The 14788-nt window shown below is 30.6% G+C and overlaps 2 protein-coding genes across 2 annotated transcripts; one reads left to right on the top strand and one right to left on the bottom strand.

Moving 5' to 3' along the window:
• Nucleotides 1-475: 475 nt before the first annotated feature.
• Nucleotides 476-6465, top strand: LOC139089941 (uncharacterized). The gene is made up of 5 exons (XM_070639598.1): nt 476-607; nt 3590-4555; nt 4632-5562; nt 5622-6077; nt 6134-6465. The coding sequence occupies exons 1-5, from the start codon at nt 511-513 to the stop codon at nt 6420-6422; spliced, it is 2739 nt and encodes a 912-aa protein (XP_070495699.1). The 5' UTR covers nt 476-510; the 3' UTR covers nt 6423-6465.
• Nucleotides 6466-6834: 369 nt separating this feature from the next.
• Capa (cardio acceleratory peptide capability) lies at nt 6835-13021 on the bottom strand. Its single transcript, XM_070639404.1, has 4 exons — nt 12756-13021; nt 9042-9167; nt 8842-8977; nt 6835-8786 (listed from the first exon to the last, which is right to left on the bottom strand). The coding sequence occupies exons 1-4, from the start codon at nt 12841-12843 to the stop codon at nt 8735-8737; spliced, it is 402 nt and encodes a 133-aa protein (XP_070495505.1). The 5' UTR covers nt 12844-13021; the 3' UTR covers nt 6835-8734.
• Nucleotides 13022-14788: the final 1767 nt, after the last annotated feature.

Genomic DNA, 14788 nt, shown 5'->3' with positions numbered 1-14788 from the left:
AATTTGAATTTCAAGAAACCGTTGATCAACTTTAGAAATTTTCCAATGACATTTACAACTGATTCTTATAAGGACAATTGTCATGCACAACATCCTCCATAAAATTCCCTAAAATACACTTGTTCCTAATAAACATGTGGCACATATGTATGTTGTAAATTCAAATACTGTGGTGAGTATTTTTCCACATTTTTACTTGAAATAATAAAAAGTTGATCGCTACTATGGCAACGTAAATTTAACTAACACACCTGTGCCATTAATGTTTCTGGATATAGAATAAAATATATAAAAAAAAGTTCTGAATTATTTTAGTAAAATATTTTTTTAGCATTCAGTTGTGAAATTAAATTTGTGCCGATCGGATGGAATATAAGAATTTCGGGAATTGTATGCAAGTGCAGTTAAAGTGTGGAAAAATTGAAAATGAAAATAAAAATGTGAAAGTTTGAAGGAATTTTCAAGTCAAGATCGAAAGTGACTATATTTGATATCCAAAAGAGGAAAAAAATGATTTTTAAAATTACACAATTAATTTTTGTTACAAATTTATTGAAGAGTGGATTACTATTGGATTTCGATGGAACTAGAGAATATCGACAGTCAGGTATGATCAAGTTACTTAGCCATAAATCTTATCACATTTCGCAGAGTCGATTTAATTGCTGACCTCGTCTGACGACATGCGTCACTTATTTTTTTTAACTTATTTTTTTGTTTCCGGCTCAAAAAGCACTACTAAAAATATCTGCTTGGACAAAACCAAACAATAAGCTAATAGCATCAGCACATCAGCGCATTCCATTCAGTTTTTCATTTTATTTTCATGTTTTTTTGTATTATTTATCCAGCAACAAAACTGTCATAGAATATATATGAAAAAAAATAAGTTTCAAAATTTATCTTTGAATTGGCTAATGTCCCTCAGATGGGTCAATTTTATTTATATTTTAACTAAATGAGAAATTTATTCTATTGTTGATGGCTTTACTGTCTATTACTATTTGTAATACATGTGAATTCTTCATCTTTTTTACTATTTTTTTGTTTGTGTAACTTAAATGAGCGGAAACAATTGGGAAATTATTATAGAATAAAGTGTCAGTTACAGTTAGATAAATCTCTATAGATCACTTTTGTTATCAGCATGTTTAATTTCATTATGTCTTGTCCATTGAACTTTTATTGACACTCGTTAGCATGATTTTTCAGAATTTCTATAATGAATAGTCGATATTTGTTTCAAATTGTCTTAATTGATTTATTGATAGAGCTGGAAAATGTTCTTCTAAGGATGTTGACAATTAAATAATGTTTTCTTGTTTTGGAAGGAGCTCTGAGAAATGATCTAAAATGAGCTTTTTGAATTGATCGTAAATGAGCTTTTCTAATTGATCTTAAACGAGCTTTTTGAACTGATCTTAAATGAGCTTTTTTGTTCAAATTTTTGAACTTTGTTTACAAAAATGAAAATTTAGACATTTATGAAATTTTACACTTTTGAATGCTCTGTGTTCATCGTAATTACATTGCGTCTACTCAAAATAGTTCTTAGTTCGGTAATTTCAAGATCCAGCTTGGTTAAAACGAGCATTAAAGCTAAAATTTGTAATTTTTTATTTTTCTTTGTGGTGAAATTGGTGAAATTTAATAATTTCTGCTTTTTCAGTTAGATGATCATACGCAGATCACTTATCTTATGTCTGTCTATCGACTTTCGTACTCAAACCAGTCTTGTATCTCAAACCCATCCTCAAATGCGTTATAATCACCCTATAGCTATCGATTCCTTCACTCATACCTTTATGATAATAAAAACAGAATAAGAATGCGGAAGCTCACTTTTAAGAAATTGAAGCACAATTCAAATTTACTTCAATCCCGAATAAATAGTCGTGACAGGCACAGAACATCACGCAATGTAATAATATACAATATTATTTTAGGAGTTTCTCAGGAAGCGGGAATCAAGGATTGATTTCTTTACTTTCCTCCTTAGTTTATGTTCTAAGAAAGCGTGCACCTCATTTATTTCCATATTTTTTCATAGAGGCTTATTACGTGATTTTAAATGCAATTCTTCGTTTCTATAAACACATAAATAAATAAAATAAATGCTAGACATACATTATGTTCTAGATCTATATCAGCATAATCTAAAGTCACTCGACAATGATCCAAAAAACTAGAAAACATTTTCAATGAATAATCCTTCATTGATGTTTTAAAAATAAATTATGTGAAGTCACAGTACGAGCTTTTTTTTGAGTCTGAACCGTGAAAATTAGCAGAACATTAATAGGTCATAGGTCAGTAAATTATTGTTGACTTACATGCCTTTGCTTTGGGCATAAATAATCTTCAACATCTGTCAGCATTTTTCCTTACTAGCTTCACCATTTACATTAAATTCGAGTATATGCTGTTATGTAGGGCATCGGTGAGCCGATAAATCACCTTTGGTGAATAGTGAAAGGGAAAATTAATGTTTACATATCCTCATTTACTGCGAAAGGTATCAGAATAGATGAGTATGGCATAAACGAAGAATAACTTCACGTGTATTATTAACAATAAATATGTGGAATAGATACAATTGTTACTTCCACTAATGACAATTTTTTTTAGTAGCATACGTGTGGGTCAAAGTATGAATATTTTTGGTCTTTGAGACGCTTTTGTTTTGGTTTGTCCAAATCTTTCTTGAATTGTAACGGTTTTCAATTTTTAGTACAAAATTTTAAAATTTGAGATTCCAATTTTTAGTTCATGGAAATTTAGAAATCATAAATTGGCAATTCAGGAGATTTTTGTTGGTTTTACAAGTTATTGGCAATTAATACCATACATTTGAACTGTAATTTTGCTTAAAATCAGTCAATAAACGTTAAAATAGTCGTGGATAAACCAGATTTTGCAAAAATAAATAAATTTATCAAAAAGTTTAATTTTGAGATTTAATTACGTTCTGGATGTTTTACAAACTCTCAAATAAGTAACTCTGAATTACAAACTAGCAATAAATCAATAAAAAGACAAACAATCATGTCCAAAAAGTTTAAATTTTGAAGAAGAAAAGAAAATTTAAATTGTAAACAAAGATTTACCCGGCAAAATGCCGACTCAAATATATTTTAAGGTCAATGTAGACTAGCGTTTTATATTTCTGACTAATGAAACAGAACAATAACATATCATTCAATCCAAATCTTTTGATAATTCTGCAAATTATCTATTCGAAACCAAATTATGTTAATGTAGGTTTAATTCTAATGAGCGGATGAGTTATGTTGATATATTGGATTGTATCTAATGTCGAATATTATCGATATAATAATTTACCCCAAAAATGACTTACAACTGACGGTTGTTGTGAAAAAATAAAAATATTTGTCTGGTTTCCATTGAATGTTAACATACTTAAATTTATTATTATTAATTTTGTTGTTGTTGTGGAAATAGGAATAACATGTAGGCATTATTTTGTAGACAATTTTTATTCTACTCTGATTTATCGATAAATAAAAAATAGTAGGACATAAAATGTTTCATGAATGAATATGTCATTGACTCTATTTTGTAATTCTAGTGGGATATTTAGAAGAAAATTCAGTTCAACCTTCAGAACAGGATGTGCCTTTACAAGATTTCTTTTGGACGGGATCAGGAGATGGTCCGAATTATATGAAACCAAAAGATCCATCATCAGTAGGAACAAAATATCCAAATACAATTATTAGAACAGCTACAATATTAGCAACAGTTTTCATTGATGGAAATTTTGATGAATTTGATCCACTATGTGTGTATGATTGCGACAAAAAACCTGACGGAAGTGGAATTGTTGAGTCATTTGATCAAATTCCATCAACTGATCGTCGCTATTGGCTGTTGACAGTCATCACGGGACTTTTTAATAAAAATGATTTTCCAATTCTCGAAGAAAAGCTCGCAAAGCTTTATCGAATTGCCTTTTTGAGGCAACAAGCAAAACATCTTGGCATAGCGAATGGAAATTCGACAATAAATGAAACTATAGATGAGCCTACTGCACGCAAGAAACGTTCAGTTGCAAGCAAAAAAATTTCACCGACAAAGACTCTCGTTAACGGTTCAGAGCCAATACGTACACAAAGTTTCAAAATCAACAAGTATGTTTATGAACGTCAAATTTTGAGAATGAAACGTCAGCATGTTCCAGCAAAACGCGATCTGCCGACTTCACCGCCAATTCATTTAAAAGTTCCACCACCATACGAAATAATATATAAGAATGACGATAAGAGTAAGAGCAAGAAGCTTAAAGCTGGAAATAATTTCATGAGGGATGTTTCTGTCAGGATTCATAACATTACACATGGCGATGGCGATGACGATGGCGTCCCATCCAATAAAATAGATTTACCAAACATGTCTAATCAGACGGAACTTATCTACTCAGTAACTGTTCGTGGAAAGCCAGTTCTTGCAATAACAGCTGCAGAAGACATGCAACTAGTCTCGACAGATGAAGTCATTAAGATCATGCAGAACAATATTCTTCTTAAAGCTGAACGTGAGTATTTCTTTAGTGCTTGGACACATTTCATACCGGCTGTCCATATCCATTTATTTATATCTTTTTCTTCCAGCATATTTAAAGGAACCATTAGCAACACCTTTAGTTCCACCACAAATGAAGAATGAATCCAGTGTAATGGAAACCTATGTCAATCAGAATCCATTGCTAATTGCATTAACAACACTTGCAGTTATTTTATTCATTCTATTACTACTCACTTTACTGCTGTATGGACGATCAAAGCGACGTCTTGCAATTGAGGCAAAACGGCAAAGTGCAACTCAAGCACTTGTACAAAAAATTAGTGTCGACGATGACATTAACACGATCCGATCGAATTCATTGGAAGATGTTGGTGTGGAAAATTTAGCATTTGAAAAGGAGAAGGATATGAAAGAAATTGATGGAATGCAGAGGAAAGAACCTCCAATACTCAACTTTCCACTTCCACCTGCTTATCGTCCATCATCTAGCTCAAGTACAACATCTGATTCATCAGTGTATTACCCAAAACGACGTTATAACTTCAACAGCATTCAGGATTTATTGGAAGAGAAAAGTGGAAACGTCGACGATATCTATGCAAAGCTTAAATATTCAGCATCAAAACTTTCCATTCGTAAAGAAACAAATAAAGTCCACAAGCAACGTAATCGTCGTAAATATCGGGGAGATAATCGTGTTGGCTCATTAGAGCAAATTAATAGAAGTGAATACCAAAGTGATGTCGATGTTGGCTACAATAATGATTCCTTAAAGCACAACGAAGCTTTTAATCCCCATGTGTCACAGTATAATGCCAATAAATTAATGGCTGATAAAACTTTTACAGTAATCGAAAGTGAACGAAAACAGACAACTGGAAGAGGAAAATCGACAAAACCGACTAAAAGTGCTGAAGCAATTAATCAGGAGTTGTTGCATCAACGTGTTGTAACATCCGGAGATACAAATAGCATTGGATCGTTCCTTTCAATGGCTTCAATTAGAAGCTTTCCCAAGTATGCAACTTCTATTGATATTATATGAACTTAAAGCATTAATTCTGTGTTAATTTTAGATGTTCAGTTCCTGAGCCTCTTAGTCGCGTGCTAGAGCCTGTAAGTGTGACCCATTTAGATCATTCTGATGCTGATTATGATACAATAAAGAATTACAGAATGATGAACTCTCAGAAAAGTCTCGATTCGGATGACATTGATGTCAATAATGAACGCGATGCTCAATGTACACAAAGTGATGGTGCTGATCCAGGATTTGTGGGTCCAATAGTATGGGAAATGCACAAAAAAGGATTAGATGTATCCACAAATTCATTGGGTAGTCCATTACGTGATCCTTATGTGACACGAAATCGCTTTGAGGGTCTTTTAGAAGGTGCAATGAAACTTTATGGCAGTTCCAGTTACTCAAACTGTCATTCGCTAGTGAATCAGCAAGATGATGATCAATTGGGTCAATTACCTGGTGTAATAAAGTCAAAAGAGGCTCGTGGTAAATCAGCAGCAACAATAAGGTATGCTGTACATACTTTTGTGCTTAATTTGTAAAATTACTAATTCCTTATTGTAGATTAACGTCACGAACGTCTGGATTATTATCAAGAACAGATTTTCATCCAACACGACCGAAAACAGCAGATCATTCTGAAAATCAAACTCAAAATCCCATTCCAACAATACATGCTTGGACTTCAGGCAGTGGCTCAACTTTAGTTCGTCCAATGAGTGCAGGAATTTATCATAAACCAAGTTCATCAACTGATGAGCATTTAAAGGTTGACAGAAGTCGAGCAATGTCAGCAAGTCCTATTATTGATGCCATTCAAAAAGAATTAAAGAGAATAAGCGATGAAAAGTGAACTTAAACTGCCATAAAGAATTTCCTATGTAAATCTTTTCATTTTTAAATAAGAAACAATATTTACTTTAAGATAGTTTTCACTTTGTTCAGCATAAAGTAATTAAGGTATTAGGAATTAAAGTATTTAATTTGACGATTCGTTTTGATAATGTAGAAATACATCCATTAAGGATAATTGAAAATTATGAAAGAAAATAAATCTTAATAGAAGAAAAACAATTGGATGTTCAGCTCTGATTGACTTGCGGTGGTGCTGTAGGAATCAAGATTGTTTTTCAAAGCTTGATGTTGCTGAAGTGCTGAAAAGAAACTGCAAAGTTTGTCAAATAAACATTGAAATCCATCTTACTGGATCTTGTGTAAGGTAAAGCTGATCTGAAATATTAAGGAAGTAAATCCACAAAGAGCTGTTTATAATGTGCATTTTCAATGATTTCTCATTTATTTTCATTGAGTTTCTTGTCTATTTTTAAACATTTTACAGTAATTAATTCATTTAGCAATCTAATAAGGATAAAGAGTTGGAAGATATCTGCATCTTCCATTCCTCTACTTTAAAATCTCTTGTTGAGTGTATTTTAATTTACATTCAGTTACTTCATATAGTAGTTTTTTTTTTATTATTTTCTTTGACGATGAGCATAAACATGTTGATTGTTTACAAAACTATGCTCTTTGTTTCGATACAGCTCAAATCTGTGTATCAGAATGTTGATGATGAAAATCAAAGAAGGAAAATGTAGGTAAGAAAATAATTAAGTTTCTGTAGATTTTTTTTTTGTTATGTTTGTGAAATGTTTTGTGCCTTTACTTTATAGCTGTCTGTCTGTATGTACAAGATCATCATCCTTTTATAATGAAAATTTATTTTTGTTTTAAAGAATGACTTTTTCCATCTTGATTCCTTCTAACTCGTGTGATTCTTTCAGACTTTATGATACTTTGTCCTTAAAAATTGAAGTTAGTGTACATCCCGTACAGATATTGACTTAACATTCTCGACAAATCTTCAAACTTTGTTTTAAATCCCGAGCAATGCAGAATTATTGTCATTGTCATGAAGTCGACAGATTGACAAATGCTGTTCTTGAAGACTATTATGGTCTTCAGAATGCTGATAGGCTACCTGTCGACACCTTGACATCGACATCTGCTGCTCGGGCATTAAATTTCCAAAAAGAAGAGGGAAAAAGTTTTCTTTTTTTAGAATCTTTAAATTTCCACCAGCCTCAATAAAAGCATGATGACTTTACAGCTATGCAGCTATTCAGACACCAACATTTCACATATATTCCGTGTCGTTATCTTAATATCGAATGCTTTAAAGGAATAAATTCTTTCGAATATCTTTATCCATTTTTTCTGAGTTTATGAAGTTACTTCTTCCAAGTCTAGGCGTAAAGACTTCATTCTCTATTCATATAAATTTTTACAATTTTTTTTAAAGGAATGAAAAAGAAAATGGAAAGAAAAAAAAGTTTAAAATGAGTTCTTTTAATTGACACGATTTGTTCATGGATCAGAAGTAAAAATACACACTCGACACGCTTTGTAGCATTCCTTCACTCTTTAATACTTCCTTCTTTTCCCTCCTTATTGCGTCATTAACGTTTTGTGGTACATGGAACTCCAACACGATAAATGAAAAAATTTTCACTCAAAAATCAACAGAGACTCAAAAAGGGACATAAAAAAGTAACTTCTTGCCTGACTTTGAAAATATGATTTTATGGTCACATGACTTTCATGAGCCGTGGAAAATTTTGAGCAGAAATAAGTAAAATAAAAGTTTTTTATGCCTTAGGGATTTGGGTACCGATTTAAATTCAATTGTCTATAATCAAAAACTTGTTTTGGAACCGAAAGTTTAGGTATTACATCCTTTAATGGGGGAACTTTATGATTCAATACTAAAAATATGAATGCAAAACATCTATAAAATTATTTAGTGGATGATCAGATATGATGATAAATTTTATGGATGTCATGAAAAATCCTATTGCTGCTCAAAATCTTCAAATGTCAAAAACTTTTACATGCACAAACATAATTTCACTCTTAAATTAAAATAACAACTCAACTCAAACAAGATATATATAAATCTCACTGGAAATAGTCAAACCATATGCTGTTTAGAAATTTTTTTACTTTTTTTTAGAAATGACATCATCAAGCACCAAAAAAGTATCATTTGAAAGGACTTGCAATGAGGATTAATTCGAAATTAAATCTAAGATTTTGAATTATAGTAAATTCCATAAGAATCTTTCGACATTGCCAGAACTTTTGAACAAAATATTGGTTTGGTGTTTAATTAAGTTCACCTTGATCAGGGCGAGCACGTCCAAGACGAGGTCCGAACCTGTAGAAATGAATGATTCTAGAATGTCAACAATATTTAGATCCGAAATCCTTACCAATGTGGATTTCCAGCTTGACTTCTCTTATTGTAATCTGAATACTGTTGATAAAGTCTCTGATTATATCCGCCACTTCTTCCTACTCTTGGAAATGGAACTAATCCTTGTCGCTTTTGTTCATGTCGTCCTAAATCTGTTTTTGGAATTAAGATCCTTTGTCAATAATTTATAAATCAGCACGTTGTTTATCAATTTACCATCATAATTTTCAAATGAATTGTATGAATTCCATTCGGGCTGTAAATCTGGATCGCTTCTGCCAACTCTCGGAAATGGAAATAATCCGACACTACCGCTAGCACGTTTTTGTGCTCCTTCAAAATCTGTAAAATGTAAATTATCTTCATTATTATTGTTGTGTAAATAACAAATAATGAACACATTTTCTATTGTATGATTCATTAGAATATGTAGCAACAGTAGACTTTGACCTTAACGAGCATTTCCGTTTATTTTCATCAAAAGAAAATTTATGGATAGACTGTATTAGAATAATTATAACAAGCCTTTGAGTTTAGTGATTTACTGCTGTTGATGTTAATCAGGTATGGGAAATGGATATTATAATTCTCAATATTACAAAATTGAAAAATCTTCAAGTTCAATGAATTTTTGAAGAGTTAAAAAATTTTGAAACTTTTGAATTTTCAAAATTTTGAAAAAAAAAGTAAGCTTTGAAAATTCATTACTTAGGGAGAAATCAGTTTTGTGTTGGATTTTTGAAGACTTTCGGAACAGGAAGTGAGCAATTAGAATCAGGATTTAGCAGTAAGTATCCACACCTCGAATTATGTATTATCAGTTCATTGTTTTTCCAATATTTTCATTACTCGTTTTTCATTTTTTGTTCTCATATTTAAAGCCAGAGGATATAAAAATCTTTTATGAACACAACTAATTATTCTCTCATTTTGCTTCCCAATTATCAAACATTAAAGAATCATAGTTGAGTGTAGCTACATGCTTAAAAAAGTATTAAGTTCTAAAAGTTCTTTTGTTTTGTTTCTGTTCCTTATTATTTATAATTTACTGCAGGGCAACATTAAAGATTTTTTTGAAAAGCTTAATACGTAAGCAGCCTAACAGATGCTCACTTTAAAGGAAATAATCAACCCTTTAAAAATGTTTCATGTTCCCAACTCAATCACAAGTCGATGTTCAATAAAGCAATAATCAAAAATTTCCTATCAATATTTTCACCCCTTCATTCTTAATTATTTTCCAATTATGCTGCTCTTCTTGTAAGATATGGATGTCGTACAATAAATTTAGACTTTACATCGACTTCTTCTGTGTAACAGAAAATTGACAATCGTTTTCAAAATTTCAACCTAATTTAGATATTAGACTTGAATGAAATTAGACGAAATTTAATTTTATGTTCCTGCACATGCTTGAATGAAGACTTTTTGAGACGAATTGTGCATTACTATGGATGTTTAGTTATGATTTTGTATTGAAATTTTTGCATTATTCTTTTAATGATATTTTGTTGAAAATTTGACAGGTTAGATTGTTTTGATCCATATAAGAATGTAATAAAGTATTTGACTGTAATATTTGCTGGAAGCTTTAACTTGGACATTAGGTAAGTCTCCAGTTGTCAGAACCTGTATCGTTCAATCCAAAACAGTTTTGAGTCGAAAAATCTTTTTAAATTTTGGAATATTGAAGTTTGAAAAAATCTCAAAAGTTTCTACTTTAATCTATTGTAAAGGATATATAGATTAGTCCCAAAAGTTCTAAACAAGGGTCAGACACTATTGAAAAATTTTATAAATCCAATTTTTACAATTTTTCTCCATATAAAAATTGTAAAAATTGTAGAAATTGCAATTTACAATTTTTCTCCATATAAAAATTGTAAAAATTGTAGAAATCAAATTTCACAATTTTTTTTCATACAAAAATTTAGAAAAATTGTGTTTTTACAATTTTTATGGAATTATTATGCTACACGTGTTTTCTATAATTAACAGAGATTAAAGCGGATAATTGCATTTTTTAGGGGTTTTTACCTTAGTAAAAGAAAAATTGAGTCTTAATTTGGTTTTTTTGTGGATTTTTCAGCTTAATATACGAAATTTAATACAAAGTTTTATTTTTCCGATGGGTTTTTCACCTCGAGTAAGAAACCCGACGCAAAATTCGGCTTTTTTGAGAAGTTTTTCGCCCTTAATGAGAAACCCGAGGTGAAATTCGGCTTTTACGAGAAGTTTTTCGCCCTTAATGAGAAACCCGAGTCAAAATTTGGCTTTTTCGTGTAGTTTTTCGCCCTTATTGAGAAACCCGAGGCAAAATTCGACTTTTTCGAGAAGTTTTTCGCCCTTAATGAGAAACCCGAGTCAAAATTTGGCTTTTTCGTGTAGTTTTTCGCCCTTATTGAGAAACCCGAGGCAAAATTCGACTTTTTCGAGAAGTTTTTCGCCCTTAATGAGAAACCCGAGGCAAAATTCTGTTTTTTTGAGAAGTTTTTCGCCCTTAATGAGAAACCTGAGGCAAAGTTTGGCTTTTTCGAGAATTTTTTCGCCTTTAATGAGAAACCCGAGGCAAAATTTGGCTTTTCCGTGTAGTTTTTCGCCCTTATTGAGAAACCCGAGGCAAAATTCGGCTTTTTTGAGAAGTTTTTTCGCCCTTATTAAGAAACTCCTGGCAAAATTAGGCTTTTCTGAGAGAATTAATACCATAGATTGAAAAATTCAAGGCTTAATTTAGCTATTTTGATGTTATTTAAGTTGAAATTAATGGTTGATAAAAGAACATCGATAAATTTTTTATTGCTTTGCAATATATTTGAAGAAATAAAGCTGAAATTGAATTTTCCAGAGTTTTTCGCTCTGTTTTAAGGAAATCGACCCAAAATTAAAATGAATAAATATCAATTTCAGTGTTTTTAACAACATTTTCAACGTGTAAACAATTAAAAATATTTAAATTTAATGAAAAATATTATATTTTGTCATCATTATCATTAATATCATCAAAAATTATAGAAAGCAATCTGAAAAAATATTTTTCTCTTTTTAAAGACTTGAAAAAATTTTCAGTTAAAATCAGAAAGAAATACAATTTTTACAATTTTTCACAATTTTTTCCATACAAAAAATTGTAAAAATTGTAGAAATTGTAAAAATTCAATTTCACAATTTTTTTTCTAAGAGAAATTGTAAAAATTGTAGAAATCAAATTTTTTACAATTTCTCCATACAAATTTTAAGAAATTGCAATTTTTATAATTTTAAAAATAGTGTCTGACCCTTGGTTCTAAATGTTAAAAATTTCCACGACTCATCTCTAGCAATTAGTTTGTTAATTGAAAAAAATCGATGTTTAAGGTTTTTAGAAAACGAAAGTGCAATATAAGCAGCTTAAATGATAGTTCCTTTAGCAGCCATATTCTTCACATGCATTTATTATTTCCGTTTCACAAGCAATAATTCTGATTTTAAGATTATGTTCTCCATACATTTAAATAATCCCAAAATTGATGCGTAGGAGATTAAAATTTAATTCTTAAATCAATGATTTCTCTTTAATTCTGATGCAGTCTGAGATTTTTTTCAGGAAGATATAATTTTGTTTAGTAGGTGAATACTTTAAAGGTCTCATAAGATGTTGACTAACGAGACTGTAGCAAGCTTTGAGCAAAAAAGTCCTTTGTTTTATGTTTTGGAGCAATTTTTGCATTGTTTTGGTAGTTGACTTCAAAGGTACTTTAATTTCTTTTTATTGCTTCTGTCTTAAGCATATAGACGTGATTCAGGTAGTTGCAGAACTGTTCATTTATTTCTGCTGTGGATTTCATGATTTAAATTCATATTCTGAACATTTGAATCAAAGCTTTAAGTTATTTAAATTCTTTCATATTCTAACTTGATGTAGGATCAAAAATGTAATTCCTTTTTGGTTACCTTCATCAGCACTACACAATTTAGCTGTTAAGACCAACAGAAGTACAGCATAAGAGAACAATTCCATAGTTTTCACTTCACGATTCATTTTTTTAAATTATTTATTATTTTTAACTTATTTGATTTATTTTTGAGATAAACTGGAAGTACGGAAATAATTTTTACAAATTTTCACAAAATGATAACAATTAATTAAAAATTCTTCTCAATTGTTTTATCACAAAACATGAAATTTTATCTATCCTTTAGTGCTTATTATCACTTGTTGAATGTCTAAATTTACTTTAACATCTTACTGTTGAGCATCTGCTGCTTATATACAAATCTCTGCAGCATTCGATGATAAGATACTGTTAAGAGAATCGTACGCGCAGGTCGTCCTATTATCGCCCACCACGAAGTTGATGTAAGAAAGATTGATGGGAAAGAGTTTCGTATTTTTTTAATAAAAAAAAGAAGAACCCGAAGACTGAAAACCAATGATGGTAATCTATAAACTTACTGTGAATCTCTTTGATTGATGTCTGTACTCATGTGATTTTTCACACTTATTTTAAATTGTATGACCCAAAGAGTTATTTGATTTTAATCCATAAATAAACTTAAAAATTGTTTTATGTCTACAACTATAATTTATTCATCTATATCAGGAACTAGAAAATAGATCATTTTCATACTTTTGAGGAAGTTCTTTGTTTTATGAAAATTTTACAATCATAGTAAACATTTTTGAATTTATTTAAATTCAAATTTTTATTGCAAAGCTTACTTTTCAATTAAATTTTAAGCTTTTTTGTGTATTTTTAATGTTGGTATGTAAATGTTAATATATGTTTATGTCTATATGCAAAATAAGCATTGTTTAGTCTCGAGACTTTCCTAGAAGTGCTAGCGATTTAATTGGAAGAATTAAAAATCCTTCTAATTTAGAATCTTAGAGCAATATTTCATATTATGACAAGATTCTAAAGATATCTTCAGATCAATACCATGATCTCACACCTTTGTACCTTTCCGAAATCAGCTTGACGACATTGAAAACAAGAAGTTAGTTTTGTAATTCTAAGAATCATAGCTAATAATGTTTACTATAAAATATGCTTGACTTACCAAAACACCTAAAACTTTTAAAACATTAAGGCTCCATTCCCGAGCGACACAAATGAAGAAAGCTAAATATCTTCAATGAACAACAAATGGAAGTCACCTCAATATAGAATCCATATCTCTGCTAAATTTACGCGACTTCCAATTAGATATGATAAAAGAGCTTTAACGGAGCAATCGAATTTCCATCCCACAGCCTGCTTCAATTGTGTTGCTCGGGACTAAAAAAACTTTATATTTTGATTAAATATTTTTGATGGAGCTTCTGGCTATTGATTTTATTGATAATAAAATCATCTGTAAATAAGAAGACATCTCCTACGTAGTTCAGACGTATACCCACAATCTATCATGCCGACCATATGTCGTTTATAGTTTACATTTTCATTACTTTTCTTCTTTATCCAAGACATCAAAATGTGAACTTTATTCAAATAGGTATTGTAAAGGAAATTTGTCCATTTTGTTTTCACTCCTGACGCTTACTCCTGTAACTTTATGTTTTATGACGCAAAGAAAAGTCATCAGAATATAAATTGCCATCTCGTGCTGACAATAAATGAATCGAAGTCGTTCGATTTAGAATCATCAACACAATTTTTGTGATTAAAACAAATGCAAGAAAGTTCCAACAAGGATTTAAGTCACATTAATACTCATAAAACATTGACTTGTGTTGCTAATTTAATTTGCTGCTGTTGTATCCATCTAATGATGCTGGTAGATTTGCTTTGGAATTTTGATTATTTGTAAATTTAGTATTTTTGTAAATACGTTGGCAAAAGTGCCATTAATCAGATTCTATAAATAAAGGTATGAACTCGACTGACGTGTTTGGCAATAATTTTATGAAATTTTGGAGTTTCACAGATGTTTTTTGGGGAAAATATTATGAATAACCGGAAATGTCAACAAGATGTTCGTTG

This window comes from Chironomus tepperi, unplaced genomic scaffold (genome assembly GCF_022539635.2).
Source record: "Chironomus tepperi strain 1889 unplaced genomic scaffold, CSIRO-AGI_Ctep_v1 contig_196, whole genome shotgun sequence".
Lineage (NCBI taxonomy): Eukaryota > Metazoa > Arthropoda > Insecta > Diptera > Chironomidae > Chironomus > Chironomus tepperi.
This window is presented reverse-complemented; position numbering and strand designations above follow the sequence as displayed.